The sequence below is a fragment of the Nicotiana sylvestris genome, chromosome 3 (genome assembly GCF_000393655.2).
Source record: "Nicotiana sylvestris chromosome 3, ASM39365v2, whole genome shotgun sequence".
Lineage (NCBI taxonomy): Eukaryota > Viridiplantae > Streptophyta > Magnoliopsida > Solanales > Solanaceae > Nicotiana > Nicotiana sylvestris.
Genome location: NC_091059.1, coordinates 140184547 through 140204475, shown reverse-complemented (window position 1 = coordinate 140204475; position 19929 = coordinate 140184547). Strand labels below are relative to the sequence as shown.

Below are 19929 nucleotides of genomic sequence, written 5' to 3'. Positions count from 1 at the left end.
CAATTTCGAAAGAATAGCACCTATTTGAAGTGCATCAGGAATTTTAACTTCAAGATCACTTAGTTTTGATACTAAGATTTGCAGTTCATGAATCTGATCCATTATAGGCCTAGTATCAAATATTTTAAATTCAAAATACTGCAGAGCCAGGAATTTGTCAATACCTCGTTTTTCATTCTGGTATGCAGTTTGTAGAGCAGTCCAAATCTCTCTTGGCGACTTCAGATTGCAGTAAAGATCATAGAGTCGATCTGTCAAAGTATTCAGAATATGGCCGCGACACAACAGTTCATCATGTTCTCGTTTCTTCCTTTCTTCCTTGACTACGTCAGAATCTTCTGTTGTGGGCTCAGGCATCAGAGGCAAGGCAGAATCAAGAACATAGTAGATATTGAGAGCGGACAACAAGAATATCATCTTGTCTCTCCAACGGGTAAAGCTCGTTCCATCAAAGCGATCAAGTTTGATGAACTCCTTCGGATTCTCAACAACAGACATCAATTTCTCCATAGCAGAATAACTCTTTAAGATTGTTAGATAAATAATAATCAAAATTGGCTTTGAGGAGTGAAAATCGACTGTCCTTAAAGAGTTATCACATGTATACTAATTTAGGGAAAATACAAAACGATTCTCTTCAGGATACAACAAAGCCTGCAATAACACTTGTGATTTTCTATATGCACTTCGTTGGAATTCTTGTGTATTTATAGGCAACCAATAGACCCTTTCAGAAAAGATGTCTTATTTCACAAACAGACACGACTATTTATTCGAATTTTGAATTTAAAATTCAAATAAATAATTAACTCTAGGATCTCGTGCCTGTTGAGTTAATCTCGTGTCTGTTGACTCAGTCTCGTGCCTATTGAGACAATCTCGTGCCTGTTGAGTCAATCTCGTACCTGTTGAGTCAGTCTCGTGCCTATTGAGACAATCTCGTGCCTGTTGAGTCAATCTCGTGTCTGTTATGCGCTATTTCATAATGATCAGTTCCGAGGCTAACAGGCACGGTACGAGTAAGAAACGTCCCACTTCCAACTTGCCAATAACAAACTATCTTACAAACATCTTGTTGATGAAAAAAGGAAAATTGTATATGTAAAATCAAAACAGATTGTGAAAGTGGACAGAAGAAATTGACTCAGTAAAAAATTATATTGCAAAAATCTTGGAGCAGTTTGGTACATATGACGAATATGTGTCTACTTCATTGAAATACCTTTATCATACACAATTCATCTTAGATATCAAATGGAATAATATCCTTTTAGGTAAATGAAAAGTAGCTTGGATCGAATCATAGGAATGGAGAATTCCTTGCTTTTATTCTTTAATAGGAGCCCGTTTGGACATAAGAATTTTTTTCATTTTTTTTCGAATTTTTTTTACTTTTTTCGAGATTAGCGTTTGGTCATAAAATTTCTAATTTTCACTTAAAGATGAATTTTGGAATTTTTCAAAAATTTGAAAAAACTCCAAAAAACTATTTTTCAAAATTTTCACTCAGATCACTCATAAAGCTTCAAAAACAACTTAAAATTATATTCATATCCAAACACAACTCTAATTTTTAAATACCATTTTTATTTGAAAAAAAATTCACTTTTTTTTTTAAATTTTACAATTCTTATGTCCAAACGCCCACTAGGTCTACTCAGCACGAATTCGATTAGACGGCCGGGTTAACAAGTTTAGATGATTGAAAACAGAAAGAAAAAATAAGTAGCTTAATACACAGTTGTAAGCATTCAATTAAAGAGTTAATGGAAATTCTAGAACTATAATATCATCCAGCTAGCTGCCAAATTGCAATAGGCCTTATACTTTTCGTGACTGAAAAAGCTACTGCAGCAAGAAAGAGTTTTGAGGACCGAGCGAAAAAGGTAAGAGGGTAGAGGAGATAAAAAGAGTCAAACCTAAATATTATTTTTTTGGACCCAAATTAAGTTAATAAGTGTTTAAAAACAATACATTTCTATATATAGCGTACAAATACAAGACGTTATACATTAACGGTAACATCTGCCGTTAAGGTATAGCGTGTTGTAATTGCACGCTATACATATTGACGATTTAACTGTCATACATAACGTCTTGTTATTGTACGCTATATATAGCGTTTTCTTTTCATACGCTATACCCCAATTTAAATATTGTCCTTCGTCTTCTTCCCCGAACACCCTTTCCCCCACATTTTTTAAAATTCCACTGTTTCGGGTCCCCCCACTGCCCGTTCTTTAAAAAAAATTGTGGGCCCCTCCCGTCACACAAAAGGTTAAGAACGTAGGTTCCACATCGTAGTAGAGCATTGTATTATTGTGGTTTATCTTCTTCGTCTTCAAATTTTCACACAAGACACTCACTACATCAAGATATTTCGTTTTATTTTATGTCCAAACTTGTATAATAATGTATATCACTGCCTATTGAATGTGTTTCCATGTCGTTTTGTGTTTTATTTGCGAAACTAGTATGTTATATTTATCCGGACTTAGATATTAGTGTTCTAAAAAAATGTAAAAATGAGATTTAATTTTTTATGTTTATATCCGAATTTAGATATTAGTGTTTTCATGTCGTTTTGTGTTTTATTTGCGAAACTAGTATGTTATATGTATTTTTGTTAATGTTATGTGATTAAAATGTATTTGTTGTTTATATTTAATTTATTTATTAGCGTTAAAATGTATAAACTTTTAGCATAGTAAACTGTATAGTATTTTAGCGTAGAATCCTTGTAGTTTAAGTATTTCTTATAATGATAGATTGTTATATATACTTTGTACAATTAAATAATCAAAATTATAGAAAAAACACACATAAAATTATCAAAAAATTAAATTTGACACACATAAATATTCATGATAGTTTGGTGCTACTAGGCCTCAAATATCGAGCTTGGAACCCAATTGTTATACATACTTTGTACAACTAAATAATCAACATACAATTAATGTTGTTTAATTTACAATTGACGACATGGACGCGCCTATACATCCCGGCCCTTACTCTCGTGAGCTATTAGTGCTTCAGGGCGATCATAGGTCCGCTCATATATGGGAGGGAGAGTTACTGTCCCAGACTCTCCGCGCTAGGAGAGTGGACGACCTGTCAGATTTTCTAAGGCAAAGAGATCTCCATGAGCGTGTAGTCCACCGCCTCCAGGATACGGGATTCTATAGGATTATTGAGATCGGGCGGATACAGGTTGATTGAGCTTTGATCACGGCATTGATTGAGCGGTGGCGACCGGAGACGCACACTTTTCACCTGCCCATTGGCGAGGCTACCATCATGCTGCAGGACGTTGAGGTTTTATATGGCCTGCCCGTTTCACTGCCTATTGCTATGAGATATATGTCGCGTGATACTTATTTGTACATGCTGCAACAACTTACGGGTTTCAGGCCACAGGACGAGACTTCATCGTCGGGTGCTAGTCGGTTGACTTTGACCCCTATTAGATAGCACCTGGAGCTACTCCACCCTGATATCACCAACGATATAGAGGAGATATATATCACCCAGTATACGAGGTTGTTGTTACTTCTTCTATTTGGAGGGGTCTTGTTCCCGAACACTTCGAGGAACCTAGTTAGCCTTAGATTTTTGCATCATCTTCATCTTCTAGATGAGTTACCCTATTACAGCTGGGGTGTTGCTGTTCTCGGCTACATGTATAGGCAGATGTGTCGGGCGAGCATGGGCACTCAGAGAGATGTTTGTGGGTTTATGTCGTTTCTACAAGTGACAACATATTCAAATAAAGTGTTCATCAGTTCCAACTTTACCTAATTAGACTTTATCTTAAACATTACGTCAACTTTGTATGTTAGGTTTTGGCCTGGGAGCGGTTCTTGCAGTTTTAGCCACCGCGACCACAATTACCTCCTACTGTAGCACTTCTGTTTCTCCCTCTAGCCAGGAGGTGGGTTCTCTGCCGTACACTTTCACGAGAGTATGATGCTCATCATAATCTCCCCCTCTGCAGGGATGTGTTGGATCTGCTGGAGGGCACACAGGTAAATATGTACCCAAACTTACCTGGTGTAGATTAACTTAGTGTTGCGCATACTCACGTTTCATGTTCTTATTTGATAGTTCATATGGACGCCATACAACGACGATTTGATAGCTTCTCTGGCACCTTATTGCTCAGTCGGTCGATTGATTTGGAGCACTTCTGCCCCACTTATATGCCTCAATATTGTGGAGCATCATGCCTCGGGGCGGGTACTGCGACAGTTTGGCCGCCCGCAGTATATACCGAGGGGGCCTATATTGGAGCCTACACATTATCAGAGGGATGATCGTTGTAGGGCGGACGACACATTTATGGCATGGTTAGCGGCGCATATCCATATTTAGGACCATTGAGATTAGATGATTCCGCCCCCACCTACATATATCGAGGAGGTTGATCTTCAGAGGTATATGTCCTGGTACCGGCACGTCACCCGAATTTTTATCGGGAACCCTATTCATCAGGCTTGCTGGCGGTACGTTCCATACGTCGGGCGACACAAGGCCCTGGTATGTTTTTCTATTATTATTCATTATATAACTGTATTTTAGTGCAATATACGTAGTTTATATTTCATACGTTGTGCAGGCTATTGGACTACACACAGTCTATCAGATGCGACTGCAGATGCAGGATTATGTCGGCGATCCTACTGACGCCTTGCAGGATTATAGCCGTCGATTTGTAGAGTTGGCTGCCCGGACACTGCAGTGAGTCCGGGAGGATCAGCGTTTGGCACACATGCCTGATTATGTGGATCCAGAGCAGTATGAGCGAGGCCCTGGTATGGCACGAGGTGGTGGTGCCCGACGAGGTGGAGCTGCCCGACGAAATGGTGGTGCCCGACGAGGCGGGGGTGCCGGACGATGTGGCGATGGGCGGAGAGGAGATGGTCCCCAGCAAGGGGGCGTTGAGGCCCCTGCTGATTATGTTCCTGCCGATCTGCCGGGTGGCCTACATGAGATGGACATGCCGTCATACAGCCTTGGGATGGATCTCACTCTAGAGACTTCGCAGGTGACCCCGTCGGATCAATTATTGATCACGGGCACGCACCTTTCTGGAGTAGATTGGGATACATAATTTCCAGGCCCATCTACTGTTGCTGAGGAGCGGCCGACCCGAGATTTACATAGTGGGCGCCGGCTGAGTTATGGTTCATCATCACGTTCGCAGGTATGGTTTTCATAGTATTGAATTAGAATTTTGTCTTTATTTTCCATAACTTTGTTAATTTCCTTTTTAAGGCTGAACACGATGTTGACATGGCTGTGACAGATGATTACATTTAGGAGCCCGACGAGATAGTGGTACGACAATTCAAATTGTTGTGACTTATTATATACTTTGTTATTCTGAGCTTTTTATTCTTATATAGTTTCTACTGGACTAACAGCCCCTTCTTCTGATGCTGTCAGCACCACTGATGATCATGCAGCGGCGCATCCGGCTATAAGGAGGCGACTTGATGATGAAGATCCTGATAGCGTACCCAGGCGGGATGCGATGCGCCTCAGGCCAGCGGTTGCGTTGAAGCACACTGGATGCGGGACACATTGATTTTATTCTTTTTTTGTATTATATGTAAATAATATTTTTGTATATACATTAATAACAACTTTTATATAATATGTGCATTACTTTTTTATTACTCCATTAATTAGCTAGTTTCATACTACAACACAAACACATGTCGTAAAGAAGTAAAATTTCATTACAATGACTGAAAATAAAGTTCATTACAACTACTTTAGCTTAATAAAAATGCACACAACACACATAAAGATAAATTGATACACTAAACACATACATTTAGTCACTGCCGCCCATTATTCTCTGCTCCAACCACTTAAATTATTCTAACAGCTTATTTTCTTTTCTTCTACCTCTTTAAGTTTCGCTTTCAACTCCACAACTTCTTTTTTAAGTTGTTTTTCACGTTCCCACTATTTTAAACACAAAACATTAAGATCATTCAACAATCCTTTGTAGTATTCCTGATGACAAGGTTCATCAATCCATACCTCAAAATCGCAAATAGGTCCGCCAAGAACCTTATAAAACTTGTTCAAACATTCCCAGAAGCGGCGTCCAGCTGCACCATTATACCTACAACTTTGCATCTGGTATTTTTTTCCGCACTTGCACCTTGGGACTTAAATAGGCTGAGACATTTTTCTGTTAAAAAAACTTGCTTTTCAAGGAAGATTTGCTATTAGTTATTTTTGAGCGAAGAAAATATGTAGAATGAGCTTGTCATTTATAGGCAAGACAACACACATAACGTAGTATTTAACCGCGTTATATATAGACATAACGTAATATTTAACCACACTATGCCTTGCGTGTTAAATGTTCTGACGGGTACGAAACAGCTTTATGTCAGATCGACATGACAACACACACACACATATAACGTAGTATTTAACCGCTCTATATATAGACATAACGTAGTATTTACCTACCCTATGCTTTGCGTGTTAAATGTTCTAACGGGTACGAAACAACTTTATGTCAGTTGGGCAGCTTTTTCAAATCGACAAGACAACACACAGTCATAAATTAATCAGATTTATGAAAGTTCAATGTTGTTTCCAGTTCTTCCGAATATATAATTTTTTTTATTATCATTAAAAAACTGAAATGGAGAAATTCAACTCATAATTAACAAACATAATTTTATTTTATAAATCTTGCAACATAAACAAAATAACTAAATATTACAACACAAACTCATTGATAGTTAGGCACAATAGAAGAACACCCACCCTGAGCTTGATTATTGTTGCCACCCAAAGGACATTTTCGACGGTCGTGTCTTGTTTACGAGCATTACCACATCTGCGTGCATAAACGGTATCACTAACATCCATTTGGTTCCGTATATGCGTTCTCTTCTTCACCTGTATTTGGCGCAAATAGGACTTGTTACACACCATTTTAAATGGTTCAGGCGGCCAATAATGCTCAGCACCCACTGGCTGCAACTGCCCACTATATGTGTTTAGGTACTTCACAACACTATATTTTTTATCAAAATAGTTGGTTACACCTAAACCAACTTGTTGAAAGCACTTTATGGCATGTGAGCAAGGCATGTGGTAGATAGACCATTTCCCACAACAGCATAACCTTGTAGATTCATTTACAGTATGTACATTATTACCCCGATTTTGATGGATCGTGGTGAGAACTTCAAAAATATTTCTTTCGTTATCATACTGCAAAAATGAATCGGCACTGGCATAAATTCAACACTCCTTTCAATTAATGATGTTACAGCTATAGACCTTTCAATAAACCTCTTTTCCATCTGCTTGAACGACATCCGCACCATGGCTGTTACAAGCAATCCTCTTGCCGACTTTAATAACCCGTTGAAAGACTCTGACACATTTGTAGTCAGAGTTCCCCATCGTCTTCCATCATCTGCATGCAAGGTCACTTTTCAGGGTCATGTCGCATTAACCAATGATAGGTTGCCTCGTCTTCTTGCCTGATATATTCCATGTGCCTTCAGAATTTATGTTGTTGGTAGTTTGTTGCTACCATCAACATCAAATCATGCAGATCCTTGTTGGGATATGCCTTCTGGAAATTGGCTTTAAGGTGCCTAACACAGTAACGATGGTAGGCATAAGGTTCTTGCCATGCAGGCAAGTTCTCCACAGAACTTAAGATACCACCGTGCCGATCAAATATTAAACAAATACCGAAACGTTGTTTGACAATGTGCTCTTTCAAGTGGTTCAAAAACAGCATCCACGTCTCTTATCTTTTATTGGCACAAATAGCAAAAGCTAGAGGAAATATCTGTCCATTAGCATCTACTGCCACGGATATCAATAGCTTGATATCGTACTTTCCATAGACATGGGTGCCGTCTATGGATATTACGGGCCGACAATGCGAAAAACCATCAATTGCTGGTTTAAACGCCCAGAACACGTAATTAAATATATATTTTGGTTTACCTAGAATCCGCTCAAGCGTCCATTCAACAACCGTCCTGGGGTTAAACTGTTGTAGTGCAGCCATGTACCTAGGCAGATCTGCAAATGACTTATTCCAGTTACCATAGACTATTTCAAATACTCATTTGCGCCTGAGATATGCCTTTCTTTTAGTAATGGTATGGTCATCTTTCTTGTGGACTGCTGTAATGCACTCTTTGATTTTATACCTTATGGACGTTTCGATGTGTGGAATAAGAATAAGAGAAATCAAGTCAATATCCAAGTTGAAGTGATTCCCGTTGAATGTGTCCATTTCGCATGTGTGGGTGGGAATGTATTTACCCACTTTCCACAGACTCTTGCTCCCACGCAACATCCAATGACATGGCCAAAATCACCTGCGACAAACAACCTTGTAGACAACCGGACTTGACTCCTATACTGTCATCTCACGACACTCTTTTACGTTGTGCATTTTACAAGCCCTGTTTAGGCGCGTTTTATCAGGAAAAAGCATGCCCTTTTCTAGCACCGTTGGTCTACACTCATCCCACATTACTGTCCGAATTTCATCAAAATCCCTTGTGAGAGCTTCCACATCCGGCATGCTTGGCAAGTTATCAAGGTAAGGAATTTCCCTTGAATGAAACGGCACTTGGGACTCGTACACTCTTCGTCTAAGGGGTGGAGCATACTCTCTCGTCAAATCAGGTCCTTCACTCTTATCCTCCTCATCACCATCCTCACGAAGAAAAGGTGTCTCGTTTCCAGATTCATCAGCATTGTTGTCGTAATCACTGTTCTCTTCCTCACTCTGTGCATCTGCCAGATGCCGATTTAATACGTCATCTTCGGGCAATTGAGTGAGTACATTTGGTTCAACTTGCTCGTTTTCACTGCACAATCAACAAAATAATAAGATGCTGAATTTAATAAATACTTTCCATATAGCCGTATCACTTCACTTACAAGTCGTAATGTGATGAAATTCCATGATGGACATTTTCATTTAGGTGATGGCTCCCGGATGGACCACCATGATCCAACACACCAAAACTAAATTTGGGTTCATAATTTGTAAAATTCATACCCGGCTTGTACCCCCTGTTAAATATATAAGCGTTAATACAAATTCAATACAACAAAAATGTACATCGTAACACAAAGGAAAATTGAAGCTTACCACTTGTCTTGTGAACTATGTAAAGCTGGCGGGGATAAGTTTAAATCAAGGAAAACTCTTTCATCCGGAACCTGTCCAGCAAAAACTCCTCCAGAATAGCCACCTGATGACTGGGGTTATCCGGAACCTGTCCAGCAACCTCATTGTTTAGAACGTCTTCGACCTTTACGTACATATCCAACATATTTGTTACAAGATATTCCCGGTATTCATCCGGAGTCCTCAGAAAAGACCTCAAAGTTTCATCATCATAGATGTTTAACTCCGAGTAAAAAGCAGCCCCTTACGGAGTGACTGAATACGGATATCTTCGGTTACTTTAAGTATCACTGAACGTTTCCTCATACCCATTTTTTTGCATTACAACGATATCAATTTATCGTACTCTATTATAAGTGGTAATTTAACATGACCATGTGGAGATAAACTATACCTCACAGAGTTATTCTCCATCACAACCTCCCCCCCCAATATAATGAAACTCTTATTCTACGCTCTTCAGACATTACAAAAAAATGCTTCAGAATTTAACAAGAAGAAAAAATTGAACGGGAGTTAGAATTTTATGTGAATGAATTTTTCTAAAATCCTAACCACTTTATATAGGAAATGGCTAGCCCGGGATATGGAAATATTTTGCCATATAGCGTTCTTTAAATATACGCTATACACATTTAAATTATTGTGTTTGTCAGTTCACTTATTGGGTGATCCATATACAGGGTATAGCGTTTTTTTGGGGCGCTATATGTATAGCGTGCAATTACAACACGCTATACCTTAACGGCAGACGTTACAGTTAATGTATAGAGTTTTGTATTTGCACGCTATATATAGAAATATATTTTTTTTAAATACCTATTAATGTAATTTGAGTCCAAAAAAATAATATTTAGGTTCCGGACACGAGATAAAAGTAGTAGCCAAGGGCGTAAGCAATTGTAGATTTGTAGGTGTGGTCCGTTCTGTTCTCAAACCTCTGAAAAGCTAACGTTTTGGATTTGACCGAATACTTACCCCTCTCTTTTACTTCACTTCTGTCATAGTAAAACCGAATCTATATTCACCTTTTGTGCTTAGAGGTAGTTGCAGTTACTAATTGGTTGTAGTTAGGGCTTGTAATACCCTATATTTTTAAATAAGGGTGTATTAGTCATAATAATAATAATAATAACAATAATAATAATAATAATAATAATAATAATAATAATAATAATAATAATAATGATGATGATGATGATGATGGTGATGATGATGATGGTGATGATGATGATGATAATTATAAAAAAAATAACTTAAAAATTAGAGATAAGTAAGGCAAAAAAGGTCGAAGCCCATTTGCCAAAAGAAAAGAAAGGGCAAAAAGAGGCTGCCGATTTCATTGAAGCAGAAACTTCAGAACGCCGAGAAAAAAACAGGATTCCAAAAGGGAAAAGAAGAAGAAGAAGAAGAAGAAGAAGAAGAAGAAGAAGAAGAAGAAGAAGAAGAAGAAGAAGAAGAAAAAGAAGAAAAAGGCTGGAACTAAACCTTGAGAAATTTTAAATACGCACTGGTTCTTACGGGTAATAATCGAATTTCTCATCTAGGTTTTTTTCTCCTGGTAATTATTTTTATCTCAATTCATATATTTGAAAGGTTTCACAAGGTATAAGAAATTTAATACCAATTAGAGTTATTTGGGGCAACTTATGTAATTGAAAGTTGGTCAATGTTATTGTAGGATAAATTCACTTGGAAAAAGAAGGGTATTGATGTATTTGTACTTAAACTAGTCTCATTATATATGATCTTTGCTAGGTGTAAATTAAGTTAGGGTACAAAGATTGAGTTTTGGTGTTAAACTGTATTGCAATGACAATAGTGAATTTGGGTATGAATGTTATGAATCTAGTATTAAGTACAAAAGATAGGTACTAATTAAGAAGGAATATTATGGACAGTAAAGTTATTTCAGTTTCAATTTATGCACATGATTAAGGAAATTGAACAGTAAAGGGAATAAACCATATAAATATATTTTTACTTAAAAGATTTCGGACTAATTTAAATTACTCATAGCATGAGTAAATATAATTCGGCGAATTGATGATAAAGTATAAAACTCGGAGGATTGGGTATTCTAAAATAGCTATGAATTAGCCTAAAAAGGAAATTAACATGAGATCGATATTATGTAATTATAGATTGATTGGAGGAATTTGTACGAGTTGCTTGAGGTGAAGCAGTTGGTATTTTGGCACGAGTACAGTGAGTAGTAATCTTACCGCAATTTGTGTTTTCATAACTTGCATGATTTACACATGATTTTTAATATGAATATGTTACCGATTATTTTGAGTTGCATGTGGGACAAGTCTTTTACTCGATATGATACCGAAATAGTTATTTGAGATGAATACCGTGGTTTTAAATATTTTCGTTATCACTAGATCTGTTTTACCATTACTTGAATTTACTATTATCGAAAGGAAATCATATGATTTGATAAGAACCAAAATGCCCTATATTGTTTTAAAATAGTTTCTACGAGTATATATGGATTACAGAGACAAGTATAAATGAGAGTAGATATTGAAGGATCCCGTAGCTAACGGCAGGTCGTTAGACCTGGTTCACCTTGTAATTTTTTATTACCGTTATAGCTCTCGCTAGTGGGAAGGTAGAACTAGCATACCTTTACCAATTTCCCTCGAGTAGGGACTACCGTTATATATGACTTCTTGCAAAGAAGTCCACAGTTATACCGATTACACGATCCATTCATTGAAACCTCCCAAAATGTGAATACTGATATTATACAGTGGTTACCGAACTTATTACTGAATTGTTAATTATTCTTTACTACAAGAAAAGCGTGATGAGATTGAAAATTATCTATTGTTTCTGAAAGGGCATTTTTATGTTATTTTCTGTTTGAGATATTCGCATGTTTTCTGACTTGTCCCCAATAAAAACGGTTGTGGTTAAGTGTTATTATTCACTGAGCTAGCGACTCATTCCCCGCTAATTTTTTTTTTACAGAGATAACAGTTGACGCAGGCGAGGATTTCGTTAATTAGAGCGCACAGGTTGATATTTCTCGGTGAGCCTCGCACTTGTTCGCATGGGCAGAGATTTTATTTATTATTATGGTCTTTTCATTGAACTCTTAGATGCGCTCCATAGTCATTATTTTAGTTTCATGGGTATTTTTTTGTTACTATAGTCTGATGTTGAGTATTGTTCTCATTTATCAAAGTTGGAGATAAATTAGTATTTCTAGTGGTTAGTTGGTGGGTTAGTTATAGTGGAGACTTGTATTGGTTAATTGACAAGTGTCAATTATTTGATATGATATTAGGATGGTTGGTTGTTGATTTGAGACAGGAAAAATTTTGGAATGGTCCAAAAATAAGGGAAACTTTGCCCGATTTTCTGTAAAATTACCGATGAGGCTTACTTGGGAGCACTTGTTCCTAAGCGCCGGTCACAATCCTAAATTGGGTTGTGACAAAGTTGGTATCAGTGCTTAGGCTTTAAGTCCTGAGGCATAGAGCAATGTTTAGTAGAGTCTTGGTCATGGGTATGTAGGCACCCATACTTATGATCCTGAGGCTACTGAACATCTAGGAATGTTTTCCCTTCTTTCATTCTTTGATCGTGCATTGAGATAACTTGAGATTGACTTTGGAATATTCCTTTCGCATATCGCTAGGACATGCACACCCTCATCTACTGGACGTGGTGTTGGACGTGGTGCTACCTAGGGTGGCGGTCAAGTTGGGGTTCATCAAACTAGAAGACAGATTGCTCATCAACCTCAAGTTGGGAACATGGGTCAAACCCATGCTGTTTTGCCAGATCAAGTGCAAGAGCAGGGAGTTCAGAACGCTCCATCACCAGTGCCAACTGTTGTACTACTGTTGTCATACCCCCAGATGTAGTGGCAAGGTTATTAAATGTGTTAGAGGCATTGGTGCCTACTCAAGGAGGAAGTTTAGCTCCTCAGTCTACTTTACAAACACAAGCACCTGCACTAACTCGAACTTTTGGGAATAAGGAAGTATCCCTACAAGAGTTTCTGAAATTGAAATCACCAAAATTCACAAGTTCCGATAATTTAGCAGATCCTCAAAGTTTCTTGGATGGGACACTTAAGGCATTACGTGCTCTTGGATGTTCTAGGGAAAGAGCCGTGGAGCTCGCAACATACAAACTAGAGGATATGGCCAACACATGGTATGAAACAGTATTGCTAGGAAGGCCAGCAGGAGCACCACCACTGACATGGGACGAGTCCACTAAGTTGTTTAAGAATCATTTTCTTCGTGACAGTCTAGTACAACAATATGCTAGAGACTTTGAGATTGGTTCAGACTTCGGATATGGATGTGTCAACATATAACACTAAGTTTTGTAAGCTGGTTATATATGCTTACCACTTAGTGCCTACCGAAGAAGCTCGAGTTCAGAGGTTTGTTGATGGATTGGTTGGTCATCTATACACTGCAGTAGCCCCACAGATGAAGACTTTATCCTACTCTGATGTAGTCGACCTTGCTAGAAATATTGAAAACAAGGGACGTGAGGAGCGTGCAACTAGTGATTTACGTAAGAAGGCCAAGATAGGAGGGGCTTTCAGTGGTGGTTTTAGTGAAAATAGAAGAGCAGGAAATCAGGGACAACAACAACAACAGGGTTCTCAAACATGGACACACATGTCTTCATAGTCCACATACAGACCACATTACAGACAAGGTAATAGAGGACCATCATTTTCTGGACATCGTAATTCTGGGCAGATATATGCTACTACTCCAATCTACCAGACTTGTGGTAGATCACATTTGGTCCAATGTCGTGTTCTAACTGGAGAGTGCTTTCGGTGTGGCCTGTTGGGACATCATTTGAGGGATTGCCCTCAGCCTCCAAGAAATTTCAACCAGGCTTCTATTCAGTCAGTTGGACCAACTCAGACTACTCGTAATACTTCAGGTGCTATAGGTACAGGAAATAAAGGTCGAGGTGATGGAGACCGTGCTACTGTGAATTAAGGACAAGGCAATGCTGGTAGAGGTCAGGCGAGAGTTTTTGGCAGCATTGCATTGATTGATCCATGATCTACCCACTCCTATGTGTCCTCATAATTTTTTTTGAGGTTTAGTAGACAGCCTGAGCTATTGAATGATCCTTTTCTAGTTGCTAATCCTGTTGGAGAGTCTCTATTAGCCGAATACATGTATCGTGCTTGTCAAATTCGGGTTAAAGGTAGAGATACTCTAGCTGACCTTATTGTACTTGATATGATTGACTTTGACATGTTGATGGGAATGGATTGGTTATCTTCTTGCTATGCTATAGTTGATTGTCATGCAAAGATAGTTAAGTTTGAGATACCAAATGAACCCAGTTTTATTCTAAGAGGGAGTCAGGTTCCAGAGACTTGCAAAATTGTATCTTTTATGAAGGCTCAAGGACTTATAAAGAAAGGTTGCTTGGGTCTCTTAACAATTGTAAATGACACAAGAAAGGAAACAGTTAGTATAGAAAATGTACTAATAGTAAGAGAATTCTCTGATGTATTTCCTGAGGATTTACCAGGATTGCCTCTAGTACAAGAAATAGACTTTGATATTGATTTTCTACTTGACACACAGCCCATAATTCCCTCATATCGAATGGCACCAGCAGAGTTGAGGGAGCTAAAGCAACAGTTACAGGATTTGTTAGATAAGGGTTTTATTAGACCTAGTGTATCACCATGGGGTGCACCAGTACTGTTCGTAAAGAAGAAAGATGGATCTGTGAGAATGTGCATTGACTACAGGCAGTTGAACAAGATAACAATACGCAATAAATATCCTTTGCCTCGTATAGATGATATGTTTGATCAGTTACAAGGAGCTACCCACTTTTCAAAGATTGACCTCTATTCTAGTTATCATCAACTTAAAATCAAAGATGAAGGTATTTTTAAGACTACTTTTAGAACTCGATACGGGCACTATGAGTTCCTTGTGATGCCTTTCGGACTGACAAATTCTCCAGCTGCATTCATGGATTTAATGAATAGGGTGTTCAATCCGTTTCTGTATAGATTTGTAATAGTATTTATTGATGATATACTGATAGATTCTCGTAGCCAAGGAGAACACGAGAATCATCTCAGGACTATGTTGCAGACATTGCGAGAACATCAGCTTTATGCTAAGTTCTCAAAGTGTGAATTCTGGCTAGACTCGGTAGCATTTTTGGGGCATGTTGTATCCAAAGATGGAATTATGGTAGATCCTAAGAAGACTGAAGCTGTGCAGAAATGGCCCAGACCTACTTCTCCTACAAAGATTCGTAGTGTTTTAGGCTTAGCAGGCTATTACAGGCGTTATGTGCAGGATTTCTCTAGAATAGCGGCGCCGCTGACCAAGCTAACACAGAAAAATGCAAAGTTTCAGTGGATGTAGGAATGTGAGCAGAGCTTGCAAAAACTCAAAACATGTTTGACAACTGCACCAATATTAGTCTTACCATCAGGTTCTAGGGATTTACAGTATTCTGTGAGGCCTTGATGGTGGGATTAGGATATGTTCTCATGAAAAATGGTCGTGTTATAGATTATGCTTCGAGACAATTGAAAAATCACGAGCAAAATTATCTTACACATGATTTGGAGATGGCTGCATTGGTATTTGTTCTAAATATTTGGAGACATTATCTAAACGGTGAAACTTGTGAGATTTATACTGACCATAAAAATCTGAAGTATATCTTTCAGCAGAGAGATATAAATCTTCAGCAGCGTCGTTGGATGGAACTACTCAAAGACTATGATTGTTCTATTTTGTATCATCCTGGAAAAGCCAATGTGGTCGCTGATGCATTGAGTAGAAAATATATGGGGAGTTTGGCACATATAGCCCTTGCAAAGAGACTTTTGGCCAAAAAAATTTAGAGACTAGAAGATACAGGTTTCAAATTTAGTGTCAGAAATTCAGAGGCATTGTTGGCTTGTGCTCAGGCTAAGTCTTCATTAGTTGAGCGCATTAAGGCCACCCAATATGAGGATGAATGATTATGTAAATACAAAGATGAGGTCTTAGCTGGTAAAAGTAAGGATATGATTGTTGAAAGTGATGGGGTTCTTCGAATGGGTGACAGGCTACGTGTGTAGCAGACGTAGATGGGTTCAGACATGCTATTCTTGAAGAAGCCCACAACTCTAAATACACTATACATGCTGGATCCAACAAAATGTACCATGACCTGAAGCAATTTTATTGGTGGGAAGGTATGAAGAAAGATGTTGCTAACTTTGTTTCTAGTTGTTTGACATGTCAGTAGGTCAAGGCTGAGCATCAGTGACCCACAAGACTACTACAACAAATTGAGATTCCAGAGCAGAAATGGGAAAGAATTACTATGGATTTTGTCATCATGCTACCATGAACCATTAGAGGTTATGACTCAGAATGGGTGATTGTAGATCGACTGATGAAATCAGCACACTTTTTGCCGGTGAAGACTACATATGGTGGAGTCAGGTATGCACAGATATTTATGAACGAAATTGTCCGACTTCACGGAGTTCCAATATCCATCATCTCTGATAGAGGATCACAATTTACCTCATGCTTTTGGAAATCTTTTCAAGAAGCATTGGGTACACGAGTAGATCTTAGTACTACATTTCATCCACAGACAGACGGGCAGTCTGAATGTACTATACAGATCTTGGAGGATATGTTGAGAGCTTGTATTATTGAATTTGGATGTAGTTGGGATGCTTATCTACCTTTAGCTAAATTTGCTTACAATAATATCTTCCACTCCAGTATTCAAATGGCACCGTACGAAGCATTGTATGGTAGAAGATGTCGTTCTCCTATCGGATGGTTTGAAGCTGGTGAGACTAACTTATTGGGACCCGACCTAGTACAAGAAGATATGGACAAGGTCCAGTTGATCAGACAGAGATTACTTGCAGGTCAAAGTAGACAAAATTCTTATGCTGATAAGAGAAGAAGAGATTTAGTGTTCACAATTGGGGACAAAGTGTTCCTACGAGTATCCCCTTTTAAAGGTGTGATGCGGTTTGGGAAAAGAGGCAAGTTGAGCCCCAGGTTTATAGGACCGTATGAGATATTAAACCGAGTGGGAGTGGTGGCTTATCGTATTTCACTTCCTCCTGAGTTGTCCTTTATTCATCCAGTGTTTCACATCTCAATGCTAAGAAAATGTATATCAAACTCATCTCAGGTGATTGAAGCACCAACTATACCACTCGATGAGAAGTTGTCTTACAAGGAGGATCAAATGGCTATTGTTGATAGACAAATAAGAAAACTACGATCAAAAGAAATCATGTTCGTGAAAGTCTTATGGAGAAATCATACAGTTGAAGAAGCTACTTGGGAAATAGAAGACACTATGTGAGTCAAGTACCCCCAATTGTTTCAGTCTACATGTAAATATTTGAGCTAAATTCGGGGACCAAATTTCATAAGGTGGGGAGGATGTAATACCCTATATTTTTAAATAAGAGTGTATTGGTCATAATAATAATAATAATGAAAATGATAATAATAATAATAATAATAATAATAATAATAATAAAAATAATTATAAAAAATAACTTAAAAAATAGAGATAAGTAAGGAAAAAAGGTCGAAGCCCATTTGCCAAAAGAAAAGAAAGGGCAAAAAGAGGCTGCCGATTTCATTGAAGCAGAAGCTTCAGAACGCCGAGAAAAAAACAGAATTCCAAAAGGAGAGAAGAAGAAGAAGAAGAAGAAGAAGAAGAAGAAGAAGAAGAAGAAGAAGAAGAAGAAGAAGAAGAAGAAGAAGAAGAAGAAGAAGAAGAAGAAGAAGAAGAAGAAGAAGGATGGAACTAAACCTTGAGAAATTTTAAATACGCACTGGTTCTTACGGGTAATAATCGAATTTCTCATGTAGGTTCTTTTCTCCTGGTAATTATTTTTATCTCAATTCATATATTTTAAAGGTTTCACAAGGTATAAGAAGTTTAATACCAATTAGAGTTATTTGGGGCAACTTATGTAATTGAAAGTTGGTCAATGTTATTGTAGGATAAATTCACTTGGAAAAAGAAGGGTGTTGATGTATTTGTACTTAAACTAGTCTCATTATATATGATCTTTGCTAGGTGTAAATTAAGTTAGGGTACAAAGATTGAGTTTTGGTGTTAAACTGTATTGCATTGACAATAGTGAATTTGGGTATGAATGTTATGAATCTAGTATTAAGTACAAAAGATAGGTACTAATTAAGAAGGAATATTATGGAAAGTAAAGTTATTTCAGTTTCAATTTATGCACATGATTAAGGAAATTGAACAGTAAAGGGAATAAACCATATAAATATATTTTTACTTAAAAGATTTTGGACTAATTTAAATTACTCATAGCATGGGTAAATATAATTCGGCGAATTGATGATAAAGTATAAAACTCGGAGGATTGGGTATTTTAAAATAGATATGAATTATCCTAAAAAAGGAAATTAACATGAGATCGATATTATGTAATTATAGATTGATTGGAGGAATTTGTACGAGTTGCTTGAGGTGAAGCAGTTGACATTTCGGCACGAGTACAGTGAGTAGTAATCTTACCGCAATTTATTTTGTCATAACTTGCATGATTTACACATGATTTTTAATATGAATATGTTACCGATTATTTTGAGTTGCATGTGGAACAAGTCTTTTACTCGATATGATACCGAAATAGTTATTTGAGATGAATACTGTGGTTTTAAATATTTTCGTTATCACTAGATCTGTTTTACCATTACTTGAATTTACTATTATCGAAAGGAAATCATATGATTTGATAAGAACCGAAATGCCCTATATTGTTTTAAAATAGTTTCTACGAGTATATACGGATTACATAGACAAGTATAAATAGGAGTAAATATTGAAGGATCCCGTAGCTAACGGCAGGTCGTTAGACCTGGTTCACCTTGTAATTTTTGATTACCGTTATAGCTCTCGCTAGTGGGAAGGTAGAACTAGCATACCTTTACCAATTTCCCTCGAGTAGGGACTACCGTTATATATGACTTCTTGCAAAAAAGTCCACAGTTATACCGATTACATGATCCGTTCATTGAAACCTCCCAAAATGTGAATACTGATATTATACAGTGGTTACCGAACTTATTACTAAATTGTTAATTATAATTTACTACAAGAAAAGCGTGATGAGGCTGAAAATTATTTATTATTTTAAAAGGGCATTTTTATGTTATTTTCTGTTTGAGATGCTAGCATGTTTCCTGACTTGTCCCCAATAAAAACGGTTGTGGTTAAGTGTTATTACTCACTGAGCTAGCGACTCATTTCCCTCTAATTTTTTTTTACAGAGACAGATGTTGACGCAGGCGAGGATTTCGTTAATTAGAGCGCACATGTTGATATTTCTCGATGAGCCTCGCACTTGTTCGCGTGGGCAGAGATTTTATTTATTGTTATAATCTTTTCATTAAACTCTTAGAGTTGCTCCATATCCATTATTTTAGTATTATGGGTATTCTTTTGTTATTATAATCTGATGTTGAGTATCGTTCTCATTTATCAAAGTTGGAGATAAATTACTATTTCTAGTTGTTAGTTGGTGGTTTAGTTATGGTGGAGACTTGTATTGATTCATTGACAAGTTGTCAATTGTTTGGTATGATATTAGAATGGTTGGTTGTTGATTTGAGACAGGAAATATTTTGGGATGGTCCAAAAACAAGGGAAACTCTGTCTGATTTTCTGTAAAA

General features: G+C 37.5%; 1 protein-coding gene across 1 annotated transcript; it reads left to right on the top strand.

Annotated features, from left to right (window-relative positions):
- Positions 1-13530: 13530 nt before the first annotated feature.
- Positions 13531-15606, top strand: LOC138888089 (uncharacterized). The gene is made up of 3 exons (XM_070169898.1): positions 13531-13843; positions 14345-14924; positions 15243-15606. The coding sequence occupies exons 1-3, from the start codon at positions 13531-13533 to the stop codon at positions 15604-15606; spliced, it is 1257 nt and encodes a 418-aa protein (XP_070025999.1).
- The last annotated feature ends 4323 nt before the right edge of the window (positions 15607-19929 follow it).